Raw genomic sequence first — 15,563 nt, 5'->3', positions numbered from 1 at the left:
AAGCAGAAATGAAGGCTAACCAGAGAATCATCCTAATACTGTTGGTGAAACATTGTATATTCCAAGGCATGGTTGGAAGCAATGGAAATGTGTTTAATAGAAACAATTTTTAATTGTATACTTCCTTAGTGTGCCCCTCCTCCCCTTGAAGAAATTCCGAGAGTTTTCAATTTAGATACATAATCAAATAAGCAAGAATCCAATTCACTATATATTATTGATTTAAATTGACGACATCAGTGGTTAATTGACACATCAAGCAAACTTCCTCTTCTGCAACTCAGAATGATGTTTTTAAAAGCCATTGCTAAGTAGTTATTTGTCTATTACGTTTCTTTTCTCCAGATTCACTTTTTAAGTTCCTTATGTTTTGCCTTTGTAAGAGGCTCTGGCCCATAGTAGTTGATTTAAAAAAAAAATAAAGGACAAAAGTAAATAAGTCCTTCAGCTCTAATACTTGAGGTAAGAAAAGAGACAGAGAAGAACATGATAATCCTTTTTGCACCTGCCATTCTACCTACTTCAGTTAATAAAATACAAACAATTTTGATCATATTATAGTCTTCCTTTTTCTTCCACTTTCTTTTTTCCTTGCCACATCATTTTATGTTCATTTAAATTTTCCCCTTAATCCCTAGAGACCCACATAATATGTCTCAAAATGGAATAAATTTCCAAGAAACATTTTTTATCCTGCAAAAGAACATTAGCTATAGTATAAACAAACCCATGAAATTACTTTCAATATATCAAATGGGTTTTAAAGCCATGAAGGAGAATTGAGGGGCTAGATCAAATTTGAGCCATGGATACACTTTACCTTGAACTTGGGCTAAGAGAATCTCTCTAGGCCTTTTAATAAATTATTTCTAGCAAACTTTAAGAAGCTGAGGACAAAATGCACATGTTTTGTTAAAATTTACTAATTGTAGAAAGTGGAACAAAAGTAATTTTGATAATACCAAGTTCAGAGGAAAGATGAAAACCAAGGGACATGTAATGGGGCTGGCACATGTTATTCTCTGCCACTTATCCAGTCTGTCTTTTTCTCAACAATCCCCTACCCCCTATCCCTGAAGTGAAGATGTCTGGGGAGGAGGAAGTAGCATAGAAAATGTTTGGAAGTTTATTATTTTGCCGAAGTTTTTTTTGCATAGATGAAAAACGTAGCTAAGTATTGAGTAAAATAAGACTCTAAAATTTTTACATAAAGTATTTTTAGAAAAATGTAACCTTCATATTAAATGGACATTTTATAAAAATGAAATCAGTATTTTATGTCATGACTTAAGATGAGTTCAATTTAAGTCATGAATATTATTGTGATTTATTTTGAAAAGTCACAGTATTGATTTTTAAGACCATCTCTAAAAAAGATGATTTAAGTAGAGAATTTTCAATAACTTGTTACTATATGTAACAGCTTAAAAACTAAGTAGTAATATATGTATATTTTTATAGATCTATAAATGTATACTATTTCCCATTTTCAGCACACATTATTAAATTTAATGCTACAATTTAAGAAATTTTATGTTGTTTACACCACATGTAATAATGCAAATATATGATTAATAAAAAGAAAAAAAAAGCTATCCAAATGCAAGACCTCATGAATCTTGTGTTTAAAACTTTTGCCACAACTGAGGCTATGTCTGGATTTCATTTTTATTTCTGGGATTTCCAAATTTTTCTCCTAAGAAAAGATCAGTTTTGTAGATAAGTCTCATGAAGTTACCATGGTGAGTATGATTGAATTTTAATAATTTTCTAGGGAAAATAGCATTAAATGAGGTTTTCCATGAGGCAGTATATAAAAGGAATCTGAATAGATAGCAAAACAGAAATATTTGCATGATCCAGTTTAAAAACAACAGACGAAAATCTAGAAATTATAAATAGCACCTTTTAAAAATTGATTTCTACTCAATTATCCAAATTATCCAAAAGGTAGTTTAACAAATATAAAATATGAATTTATAGTCACATTCCATGCTGTTCAGAGATTTGAGTTTCACCTGAAGTAAAGTTATAGGATTAATAAATTAAAGCAATAATGCCTTATTTGATATTTCACAAGAAAATTGCTTTTTTTTTTTTGCTGCTCAAAACTTTTATTTTTTTACTGAAATAACACTGGTTAATAACATTATATAAATGTTCAGGGTACAACATTATGATTTGATATCTATATACTCATGCGTGCTCACTACTGTCTAGTTTCCTTCTGTACCATATATTTGACCCCCTTTATCCAGTTTGGCTTCCCCCGCAACCCCTCTTCCCCTCTGGTAACTACCATTCTATTGTCTGTATCTATGAGTTTGTTTTTGTTTGGTTTGGTTAGTTTGTTAATTTTATTGTTTTATATTCCATGTGAATGAAATCATGGTTTTTGTCTCTTTCTGACTTATTTCACTGAGCATAATCCCTTCAAGATCCACCCATGTTGGTATAAATGGCAATATTTCATCTTTTTTATGTCTGAGTAAGTAGTTTATTGTGTGTGTGTGTGTGTGTATAAAATACATATATTTTTATAAATCTTTCAAACCTTTGTTATGTGACTCTCAGTCTTTTGCTATTCTGTATGCTTCAGGAAGATTACGCCATCCCAATTCTCGTTTTTTGCATGCCTCTCTTCACCACAGGAACCTAGTATTGTTAAAATTTGGATTTTTCAATTGTTATGCAGAAAACAAATCTGAATCTGATTCAGTGGACTCAGTAGACTGCATGGCCATGTGCATGTGTTACATGTTACTGTGAGTAATGATACATGAAGTTTTGCTTTACTTATAAATTTGATCGAATTTTATAAATTGTACATTGGCATGGTCAAAGAATGGGTTTCTCTCATTCTAGTTCAATAGAAAGTTACCATATATATCATCAGAATTATTCTTTTCTTAAATAATTATAATTCAATAATTTTCTTAAATAATTACAATTCAACGATATTGAAATATTCTGTAATTATTAATAGCGATAAAATAATAGCTAACAGTTATTGAGTCCATACTATGTATTAAGTACTATACTAAGTCTTTATATAATGACTCATCTATCACACCCACATGAGTTAGATGCTATTATTATCTAAATCCTAGAAATATGGAAACTAAAGCACAGAGACATTAAATAAATTATCCAAGATCATGTATCTATTCAGATTGAATATCATGTCAGAGATGAGATTAAAACCAGCTAGTCTGGCCTCTAGAGCCCACATGCTTAACCAGTATGCTACACTTTATTAATGATTTAGAAGGTCCTTCAAAATCCTATGGTGCCTCTGGGTTGGAATCAACACTTGTATGTTTACATAGAGCACAGAACTAGATAGTAGTGGATATCCGATAAATGTTTGTTGAAAGAATGTATGAATGAATAGTGAGTGGGTGAATGAAGGAATGAATAATGTGTGCTAGTGAGATGTACTAATAAAGAATTTAGCATAAGTAAACATCTGACATATAATATTCTATACATTTTGAGGTAGTCCCATAGCCAACATTTCAAAATATGATTAATTTATTATATTTACATGGGATTTTCAGAGAAATTAATTTTTCTCCTATTCCAAAATTATTTTAAAGTTGGTAGAGACTAGAGAGTAGAAAATAAATTTTTGAGAAATAAATTCATCACCTTAACTACCATGAATTCCATGAAGACAAATCAAATCTCATGTCTTTTTCTTTTTTCTTAATAACCTACTTCAGTGCCCAGGACCTGACACTTGGTTTAGATTCAATAATTTTTTATTTTAAAAAGTAGTACAGTAGGAAAAAAGTGTATGATTTATAGCCAGCAGACCTAAATTTTAATCCATGTTTAACTACTGGCTAGTTATATTACAGTTTCACCTCTTTTAACTCATTTCCATATCCATAAAATAAGGATCATAAGCCTCTTTTTTCTAATAATGATGAAAGAAAATAATGCATAAGCAAAGCATTTAGAAAACTGTAAAAACAATTTTCTCAAAATATGCTCCATAGAAACTATTCATCTCTTTTGAAACAAAAATATTTTTTGATCAAATAATTTTGGAATTATTTAATTGAATTGAGTTCCTTTGCCTTAAGATTTCCCCACACTTTAACAATGCTAATATGTGGAACTATCCAAGGAGTAATTATATTATGCAGAATTTCACAAGTTTATTTTACTTTATTGCCATAAACTACCTTATAAGGTACTTCTTTCTAAAATATCTTGCAGCGTGTTTAAGCGCAAGACTGATGTGATTGCATTTTTATTACTAGTACTGAAAATGCAAATTAGCAATTTAAGTACAAAAAGTCTATGTAATCAAGATAGTCAAGATATATTAAGTAAAAATAATGGAAGCTTTGTAGCATCAGTGGCCACGTATATGTTTGGATGATGATCGTCATTCTGATAACAGGGACAGAAACAGAATTATGGAAACATTCTAAATCAGAATGCGGGAACATCATTATCAGAAATAGATGCAGAACTTGCAGTAGAGAGACTGGGATATCAAACTCGAGAATATTTGGATTTTTCTTTTTTTAAAGTCTTCTCATTTCCCGATGCTTACGAAATTTATACTACCTGGCTTGGAACTCTAAGAGTCAGGATGAGGGATTTATTCTCTGCGAAATGGATGGAATTTAGGTAGTTATCACCAACTACAAAAGGAAAAAGTATCTTCTAATTTCAGTCTTTCAGTGCTTTACTATTTTCAGACTCAGTGCTTTCTAAGAAAGGGGAAGGTCAATTCTAAAGCATCTTTTTTTCCCGCTAATTTGTCTGATTCAAGATGGGAAGAATGGGTGAAATCTAAATTTTTTTCTGGAAATGCTAAAAAGATATTTAGATCCTGGGAAAGATCCTTGAGGCATGAAAGGCTGAGACTCGTAAGCTGAAAGACACTCACTTCCCTTCCCAAGAGTAAAGGGCAAGAGGTGGTTTGTTTGCTAATGAACAAACAAACAAAAACAAATTTGTAACACTTTGGGAGATCGCTAACAAATATTTTTGTGGCTTTCTTGCAGTATTCTGTATAATGTAACCTTATCCTGTTTCCCCAGGAAATTTTCAATAACATTTCAACACTTGATAATGTCTTGTAGAGTGGGTTGGATTTGGGATGTGGGTGATGTGCTGAAGGGGTGGTGGTGAAGTTAGGCTGTGGGTAAGAAGTGAGGCTGCTGACTAAATCTGGGTTCCCTAAATGAGGTCCAAGGAGTCTCCCAGTTTGTACATTTAATTACAAAGGAAGATCAGTCTTTTTCAGTACCATTTATATTAGGCCTTTCTAGGCCCCAAACCCCTGTGTGGAACAATGAGTGGGAGGATTGGGTGACAATATGTGGGAGCCTCAGGGATTTTGTTAACACTTTTGGCCTAAGGCCCAAGCCAAATGCAGACTTTCAGTGTCTCTTTTCTGCAGAGTACAGTGTAGTCTTGACCTTCCTGCTCCTTGGATAACAAGAGGCAAAGGAAAAAAACACCAAGGATTAAGAGCAATTTCCCTAAAAGGGCTAGGCAGGAGCTGAACTGATTTAAACTGTCCATCACAAATCTTCCCAAGCCAGGGGACTGCAATCCAGTAGTCCCTGTGGGAAGGGAAGCGAGCAGTCCAGGCCCATCTTCCCACGTGGAATTCTGGAGAGAGAAAACATAAGTAGTAAAGATATTTTTTAAAAATTATGCCAATAAAAGACTCCGAAGGGAACATTCCAAGGGCAAAGAAGAGCTTTAATTTGTATATCAAATCGAAAGTTCTATGCCTAGCATAGCAAGTAGGGTTAAAAGACAGCCCCTGCTCTTCGGCATTTTATGACTCTTGAAAAACAAAACACGCATAAAGGGACAACAAAATTGTGCTATTTGCTGTGACTAATATAAAGGTGCCATTACAGAGTGTGATACATGTTCCACAAATTCTTGTTGTAGTGAATGAAATTTATTAAGAGTTTGAGGAAAGGAGAATCCCTGGTCCATTAGCATTTCTCTAGAAAATGTACTTTGTAATTTTTAATTAGTGGGACTAATGACTGACTTTTGGACAATTTCATACCAGTGGAAGAGAATAAATACAAATATATGTACCTACGATTAAAAAGACCCAACCATTTTTAAAATATTGGCTTATGGTAACTCGGGTGTACCATTCCTGCTCCCTTCTCAGAGTCTTCACAGCTTCCATTTTCTCAGCCTGGCATGTCCATTCTCCGATATCAGTGTGTCTGGTACTCTCACTTTATGTTCTCTGCTAAAATGTTGCTTTTTTCAGAAGAGACTTCCCTGATCTACTTACGTAAATTAGCTCTGTTCCCAGCCCTTACCTGCCATTACCCACTGATTCTCCATTCTTTACTCTACTCCAAGCTTCACAGCTTTATCATCACCTGGTACATTATATGTGGGTATTTTTTTTTTTAATGTTTGATCTCCCTTAACTAGAAATGTGAGACCCAGGAGAATAGAGATGAATCTTGGTTTGTCTCTGGTATATATAGGTTATGCCTAGAACATCGTAAGTATATAATAAATGCTTATTTAATGAATATAGGATGAAATAAGAGATCGTGTGGTAACTTTTACACATATATGTATATTATTTTATACATTTTCAAAAATGTTTTAGTAATTTTCAACAAGTGAATAGAAGAATGGTTTTTGAGAGTAATACAATGACAAAAGTGACAGTTATACTCTCACTTTTTTTTATCTAAAAACCCCTGTTTCCTTAAGTAGATACAAAGAATAATTCTTTATGTTATATCTAGTCGTGGTACTCTCACAGCTTTTATCCCTTCATGATTGGTAAATTTTTTCTTCCTAGATGCCCTTAAAAAGACATTAAATTTTATATAAACAAGCAAAACAATAGGAGAAAATAGCAAAGGGAAAATATATATAAACAAAGAAGGAAATATTTTACCTACAGAAATATACTTTCAACTATCTTCGTTTCTCATGCTATTATTAAAAATATTTCTGTTTGGATAAAACCGTTTTGTTTCCATGCTGACTTCTCTTTGCTTCTCTTGTGAACTTTTTAAATTTTGTGTTTGGCAGCAGTTTTGTTTTCCTTGGAACTCAATACTGTGTAACATACTGTTAGCTGAAGGCTGTGATGCAGAAATTTATTATTAAAAATAAAAGTGAGTGAGAGAAGAATTTATTCCATAAGGATGAAAATGATTTAGTGTCAAGGAAGTTAGGATTTTCAAAATGCTTTATATAACAGATTGTGTTTCTTTCAAGGAAGTATACTTAGTTTTCTAGGAATAAATTTAAGGGTCTTTATTTTGTCTAACCTGATTAATGTGAGCTGAGAAAGGAGGAAGGATACTGTTTTTTGTTTTGTTTTGTTTTTTCTTTAAGAATTCCTTCATCAAATGGAGAGATTTTGTTTGTCATGTGTAGAGATAACCTTAGTGACCTATATATTCCCAAACCTTCTGGTAAGTTGCTTATCAAAATGTCATTACCCAGTGGAGTAATCATAGTTAAATAGCAAAGAGAATATCTTTTATAGATGGTGAAAGACATTTTTTCTTCCTGAATTAAGCAGCCATGTACTCTTTATCAACCAAAATATATTTTAATTTCTTATTTTTTATTCATTTTTCTAGTCTCAGCCTCAATCCCCTTTTTCGTGGTTTACATTTATAACACCTTTGTATAACTAATCTTAGAATCATAAGCATTCCTCTTCCAAAAACAGTATTGTATCATGTTAATAAACTTTGTCTCTTTTCTCAGCATTGCGTAGATATCATGCTGCTATTCATTTATCTTGCAAGTTTAGTCCAGATGAATTCAATTGCGAAAAGAAAAAAAATAACTGCACAATTGCAACTTCTGTTCCTCATTGTCCATGACCCATTTCTGTCTTTTATCTAATCCCATGATAATGTCAAATGACTATTTTAGTCATCTGCAATTTAATACTAATACTACCTGTTTGATTCAAAGGATGTTTTGACTTTCTCATTGATATAACATCAACATCAATTTGTACTTAATTCTAAAATTCACTGTGCAAGCTCTCTTTACTATTTATTATAACTAACCATTTTTTTTTTTGTCTTCATCATTAGTCAAGAGATTGGGGATAAGAAAGTGTCTAAGTACTTCCCAAAATATTTTGCCCTATGGTTCTATTTTAAGAGAAATATGTACCAGTGGCCAAGTACTTCATTTTAATTTAAATGATCTGTAATATTAAACAAGTCAGGCAGTTTATCACACTATAGATTTTTTTTAAGGAATACTGAAAATATTCTGCTTATTAGTCTTTGGTCCACGATCTGAGAACAGTACTCTTATGACAGCAAAATAAATTCTGTGTGCAAATAGGATAAAAATTCATATGCTATCATGTACTAATATAAAGCTTATCTTCATTCCCCCACACTCCACCCTACCTACCATCTGTGCCAGGTATGCTATCATTATGGAGAGATAGGGATGTGATATTCTATCCAGCCCCTACTACCACTTCTTTCTCTGCATTTAAAAAACAAATTATGTGAAACTATATCAAACCATGTATACCAACACTGAAATAATTAATGCTGAATTTTGACTCAGATTATTTAATTCAAAATAGATTTCTAATGGTAAAGCCTTTGTATGATTTCCTTAAATGCAAAGAGAAAACTATCCTATTGATTTTTATTGAATAGAGAACATTCCAGTATCTGATTTCATAGTTCATTCCTTTTTATATTATATTTCACTTATATTATATTTATATTTCATTGCTTTGAAAAAAATAATAGTTTACATTTTAAAATATTGCCACATGCTTGGTTAACTCAGACTATTAAAATATAATATGATATTGACATATAATACTAGAATATAATAGAATTCCTTTACCATAAATCTCTCTCATTCATCTCTTGTATAATTCTGGGAAATCTCTGCGATACATAAATTTTGGCCACTTTTGCTGTTTTTTATTTCAGAAGAAAAAGTCCGATTTAGACAGTGAAAGTTTGGAAGTTTATTTTATAAGTTCTGGTTTGTAAATTAACAAATTTATCTTCTGTAGTAAGTGACGACAGAAATAAGTCTACATTTTGAATGTTTTTGTTCTGATTAAAAATCATTATCTTTAAGATAGTTAATGGCGGAGGACAATGAATCCCGTGCTTTTCTTATTTTAGTTCTGATCCTGGCTAAATATTACTTTCTTGACTGACACTACCTATCATTATCAAATATTTTCTCTTGAAATAGATTACAATTTGTGCTTGTAGATTTATTTACCTCTTTTTACTGTGATACTCATGTACAGAATTTACCAAGTTATCCTGTTAGTTTAAACTCATTTGCAGAGAGGATGATAGTCAAAACAGACTTTTAGAAAGTATTCTCTTCAGCAGATTTAGATAAAACATAAGACAGAAGAAGCCTTCTGCTTAAAAATAATTTTTTCTCTAATTGCCTAGTGCTCAGGTTTATCATCTCTTTACAATTGCCAAGATAAGCATCTCATCTTCCTACTCTGTTAGCATCTTCCTATTATTAATGAAAAGCCTCAATAAGGCAGATGATTGAAATGTGTCAAGAATTATTTTCGATAGTTCTAGTGAACAACTAATTAAAAGTTAGTGTATTTTAAAATCAGATTATTTTATTAACTAGTATCTGTTAAATTTAATACAATCAATGTTAAATTAAGATTAATGAATATTTACTATCAGATGTACTGCTAATAAATGCAGAAATTAAAAAACAAAGCATTCAAAATATTAACTATTTTAGTATTCAATTTTAAGTGATGATTATCTGGGCTAATTTTTTCAAAATTGTATGCTTGCTAAACTATAAATCATTGCTTTAATTTCCAAAGTTTACAATAATTGACTATGTCTTATTAAAAATGAGTAATTTAAAATTACTGTTATATTTTTTATTATACCATGAGTGTTTCTCATATACATTTTTTAAAAGGCTCTGAAAGCCAAATTTTAATTGCTATATATATATATATTTTGTACTATAATTTATTGGATAGTTCTCCTTTTGTTGGATAATACAGTGATAACACATTGCAATTACTGGATTTTTACATTTTTATTTACTGAAACAAAAGGCAAGAATTTTAAAGTGTATGTAATATGTATTAAAATGTTATTTTTATATATGAAATATGTATACTGTGTATGTCTATGTATATGCTTACTTATCTCATTAAATCCTCACTAATATTCAACATTATTAATTTGCTAATTTAGTAGGCAACAGTAGTTTTTTATTATTATTTATAGTGAATTTTTTCACTTCCAATAAAATTAAGTTTTTTCCCACAAATCTACTATTGATATTTATTCTATGAATTGTCCTTATCCTTCCCCAAGTTACCTAAGGTTATGTTTCTTTCAAGTTGGTAGAGGTCATAATACACTGAAGTCATTATGTATTTACTGCAGATAATTTGCCAATGTGATATTTGTGCTGACGTTTGAAGATTTTACGTAATTGGATCAATTGATCCTCTGTGCATGTTTTTTTTTTTTTATTAAGTTGGAAAATCTTTTTACATTCCATAGTAATTTAAATATTTATCTGGATTTTATTCTATTTCATACCAATAGTTTCATCTTTCTAAAATTTAAATCATTTTTATCTATCTAGAATTTATATTTATGTTTATTATAAGGTTCAGCTGTAATTTTTTCCAAAGAATCTATTTCTCTTCTTTCATTTGTTGAACAATCCTCAAATGTTCATTGATTTTTTAAATTAGTTTCAAGTATACAGCACATTGGTTAGACATTTATGTAGTTTATGAAACAATCCCCCTCACTGATTTTTTAACTTTATTTTTCATATTTTGTTGCTATATGTACCTGAGTTTATTTCAAAATTGTCAACTATATCTCATTCATTTATATTTTGAGTCTTAAATTATTATCTTATAATTGGGTTAATTTTTATAATGTATTTTAATAACCACCAGGGTATTGTTATCTCATCTAATATTTTCTGATTCTTTTGTTTATTCTCTCAGATAAAATTAGGTTCTTGTTTTTTCACTTTCCTTGAAAAATATGATTAGTTTTTGATTGAAATTGAATTAAACTTGTAAATTGGTTTGGGTAGAACTGAACACTTAAAAGTTTTATAGAATTCAGCCCTTTTAATCAGGAGTATTATGTGACCAGTAAAGTCTTACCATTTTCTGTATATGGTAATGAAACACTTTTTGATAATGTTCTAAGATATTTCTTGTAGCTATTATGAACAGTTTCTGTGTCATTATCTCTACCAGAGTCATGCTGGTATATAGAAAAGCTAATAATGTATGTAAACATGTTGCATAGTCTGTCTTGTTGATGTGCTAGATTGTAGGTGGTGGGATTTCTTCAATTGGTGCCCATGAGTAGTGAGTGTGCCGGACAGCTGTGAAGTTTTATTCCTCTCAGTCCTATCTTTTATTTCCTTAATATTCTTCTAGTTAAATGTTACTTTTGATAAATAAATATCATGCTGTGTAAGCAGAGTAGCTCAGAGCTATTATAACAATGGAAATAACTTGATAATGTCTTGTAGTCTCATGAAAATATAAGAAAAACTAAATTATGACTTTGGGGCTTATTTTACATTAAATTATTTTACTTCTTAGAATACTCATTTTTGTGATATGCTCAAAACAGATTTAAAAGTTATTGAAATATTTTGGTCTTTGTTTTTTATCATTCATGATGGTAAACTAAGCTACATTAGTGAATTTCTTCAGCATATTTTTCTAACAAACTAGAAGCTTAATAATATGCAAATAAAGCTTAACATGGTTTAACATCTATCTGGGATATTCCTGACAAAGAACTGTAAAGCTGTACATTAGCAGACTCTTTTTGTCACACAGTGCTATTAAACTATCTTAAAAATTACTAGCAGTTGAAATGTTAGCTACTAAACCAGAAGTTTCTTACTTTATGCGTGTTCATTTATTGATGATAGCTATTTAATACATTTCTATTAAAACATGCATTTCAAATGCCTAATTATTCTTTAAAAGAAAAACTAAAACTATTCGCCTTGTAAAATAAGTATCATTTAATTTACCATAATTGTTGTATTATCTTACAGCTCATGGGACATTCAGAATGGGACCACAAACGAGGGCCCAGAGGATCACAGGTAACTTTTTTTTTCCTTTCCTTTTTTGTATTTTGTTTCTTAACACTTTGAGCCATGAGATTTCTAAAACAAAAAATAATAAATAGAGAGGAAGAGGCAAAATAATCATGCCATTTGTTTTTACTTAAGTTAACTATAATTAAAGTCTGGTTTCAAATCCCAAAGGCAGAGGCCAGTATATTCCTTCTAAGAGCTTTCTGGTATCCCAGATTGGCTGTGTTTATATGAATGTAGATTTTATATTCATCTTGTCTCTGCAGAATACATTTGATCAGCAATCCACTCTCTTGATTTTATTCACTTCCTTTGATAAGTTTTCTAATGTATTTTCTTCTTTATCTTCCTGTTTTTGGTTAAATATTTTGAAAGATAATCAGAGTAAGTCCTGAACTAATTACAGATTTTGTCTCTAAATTAACTGTCTTAGTCTTAGGGAAATAGAAAGATGAAAGGACCTATTATTTTGAAAAGAAACAAATTCTAAACCTTTCTATGTTACCAGACTGTTTTCATTGTCTTACTTTATGTCTTAGGCAAGGAGAAAAGCTTCCATGACGCATTTATGCTTTTTAATGACCTAATTAGACAATGTGGATTTGTTTTGCTTCATAATTACTTTGCCTGACAGAATAAAGTCTGAATTTTACCCTAAAAAAATTATCTCTCCTCATAGGATATTTCGTGAAGAAATACAAAAATTTTTATCTCATAGCAGTCTATGTTTACCTGACTGTAAACATGCCAAATGAAAATTAAGTAGGTGGAACATTTTTACCTCTGCTGCTCACATTTTGTATTTGCTGCTAAAAAATATGTTTAAAAGAGAGTTGAATGTGTAATACTGTACATGAAAGTTCATTATGAAATGTGAGATTCTCCCAAGTGTTTTACAGATCTGATGTGGGCCTGTACTGCTGTCATTAAGTTTACATGGATAACTATTTAATTTAGGTCACTGGGAAAGTAAGACTAAACCAGTTAATTGTTTTTAGTTGATATTTTAATAGCTCTAGTTTTATTTTTGTCCATTATCAATTCGATTAGCAAATAATATAAACCAATCTAATTAAATTAGGATTATACAAAAGAATTTATGCCTTGCTTTCCCTAACTCTCACTTCCCTTTTTCTATTTTCTCTGACAACTCTCCCTCTGTACACATCTGTAATATTTTATATCGGAAGTTGTTGCAAGATTGGTAATGAAATGATGAAATTAATATATGGTAAATGTTTTGTGATTATAAACCAATAAAAACTGAAGATGAGCACAAGTAAGAAATTTCTGGTTTCTGATTATTGTCACCAAAGGCATTTTGATATTTAAAATATCTCAGGCAACTGGTTGAAGACATATTTCTTCAAAGTAATGTAGTGTAATAGAAAAAAATATATTGTTAAAAATATTTAGTATTTACTTCCCACATGACCTATTTGATTATAACTTATCTTCAGTTTTGGATTGGTCATTCTGTCAATAGAAAGGGAAAAAAAGTTTTAAAAGTACATTGTTTTTGTTAACTGTAAACATAAAAATCATAGTATGAAAATTTTAAAAAGTGGACATATTGCACAGACCCGGAAAACTTCAGAATTCTACATACACACATAAAATATGTCCATAAATAATATTTGATTATATTTGAAAGGTAGAGGTAGTTCCGAAAAGCAAAAGCATTAGAACATTCTTCCATGAATTACCATTATCAGCATCAAGGCCTTTCTTAGACCGCTCAACTAACCAAATAAGTATTCTGAATGTAGTATACCTTTGTCTCACTTTGATCGAACTCAGATAAATATTATCAAGTTAAAATACAAAACACACTTGAAAAATTAAAAACAATAACAACTATAACAAAAAACTTTTTTTGGAAATTTCAAATAAATAAATTAAGCATTAGATAATAACATCTTATCTAATTCCCACTGTGGGTAAAAAAAGAGCTTATATATGTTTTAGATCACTGAGCCCTTCTTACCTTGCTATTAGTTCCAGACAGGCTACATTTGAACACTATCTTTTAATATTTTACTAATAATTCAAGGCTTTGTTCAAATTCCATCTCAGTTTCACTGAAGACAGGTTTTTAAGCACCTACTAGTGTACCATCAAGCTTTTAAGCATTGTAGTATGTCAAACTTTGAAGAAAAACTGAATGACAAGGTTACTGCTTTGCAAGAGCTCCCAATTAATGTTTGGAAATAGAGCAACACTTAAACATATAATTTTATGTTTAAAATTATATAATTTTATATATAAACATATATTTGTATAAACATATAAGTCAGACTGGTAGATGTCATATTAAATATATAAACAAAGTGTAATAGGCGTTTAGGAGGGACAGAATATTTATTTATCTCTAGTAGAACTGAGAAATACTTCTTAGAGTTGATGATATCTGTGATGAGCCTTCAGGGATGGGTGGGTAAGATTTCAGAAGTATAAAAAGAGGGAGAGGTGGGTGGAAAAGCTTGAGGAAAAATCTGAACTGGCAGCATGTGGGACATGTTCAGATGTATGTGAATTTGCTTTATAACTGCTTTATAAAACACTTATTGACTGGGGGCTATTGCAGGAACTACTGTGAAAGAATGATCCATTATTGATTAGATGTGAGGAAGAAGTAAGAAGAGTCAAGCGTTTAAAACCCAGTACTTGAAGGATTATTGCCGTTACCGTGGATCAGTTTATAGGGAAGATGCTGCGTTGAATGTAGCAGTGTTAAGTGAGAAGTGAAGATGACAATTCCAGAAGGGAATTTCAGACAAATACGTGAGGTCCTGTTCTGGCGCTCTGTAGCTGGATTAGAGAAGAAGATGTCAATTTGGGAATGTTAATCGTATGTGTGATAATTGAACTACATCAGTAGATAAATCCTGGAATAAGAACTTTAAAAGAGAACAATAGAAGAAGGGTTGTTTTTTAGGAGAGACTTGCTATACGGGCTGGGAGAGCTTGGGGAGTGAAAGCATGAACATGGTCTCTCTAGAGACCAATTGAAGGAGAAATGATACAGAATCAAAACTAGTGCACCATCGAGTTAACACCAAGAGAGGGCAGAGACCACACACAAAAGTTCAAGAAAAGAAAAAACATGGGGAATACCTTCGGATTTAGTGATTAGCATAGCAGGCCATTAGTGGCTACAAGAATGCAGTTTTGATCAAAAAGTGGTGGAAAGCAGAATACAGAAATTAAGAAGTGAATAGTGTAAGATAGTATGTTTCTTGGAGGAGTTTTCTTTTAAAAGAAAGGTAGGATTAAGAAATAGGTGGCAGTAGAAGTGAGCGATATTCCTTTTTATGCTAAGATGAGATGTATGCCTTCATAATTATTGACAGAGAAAAAGAATCAGTGTAGAGAAGAGAGCCCTAAAAAATTCTCAGTGGTGACCCATTTAAGGACTGAGAAAA

The 15,563-nt window shown here is 31.0% G+C and overlaps 1 protein-coding gene across 5 annotated transcripts in view; it reads left to right on the top strand.

The window, feature by feature from the left end:
• The window catches only part of PDE3A (phosphodiesterase 3A), a 261,680-nt gene that overhangs the window by 148,571 nt on the left and 97,546 nt on the right, over positions 1 to 15,563 (top strand). For all 5 annotated transcript variants that reach the window (XM_039882552.1, XM_039882551.1, XM_039882555.1 and 2 more), the window contains exon 2: positions 12,094 to 12,144. In XM_039882552.1, coding sequence (XP_039738486.1) covers positions 12,094 to 12,144 — 51 coding nt within the window. The remainder of the gene's footprint in view (positions 1 to 12,093; positions 12,145 to 15,563) is intronic.

The sequence above is a fragment of the Pteropus medius genome, unplaced genomic scaffold, assembly GCF_902729225.1.
Source record: "Pteropus medius unplaced genomic scaffold, Ma_sr-lr_union100, whole genome shotgun sequence".
Taxonomy (NCBI): Eukaryota; Metazoa; Chordata; class Mammalia; order Chiroptera; family Pteropodidae; genus Pteropus; species Pteropus medius.
Note: the sequence above shows the minus strand (reverse complement) of the source record. Positions and strands in the feature narration are given on the sequence as shown.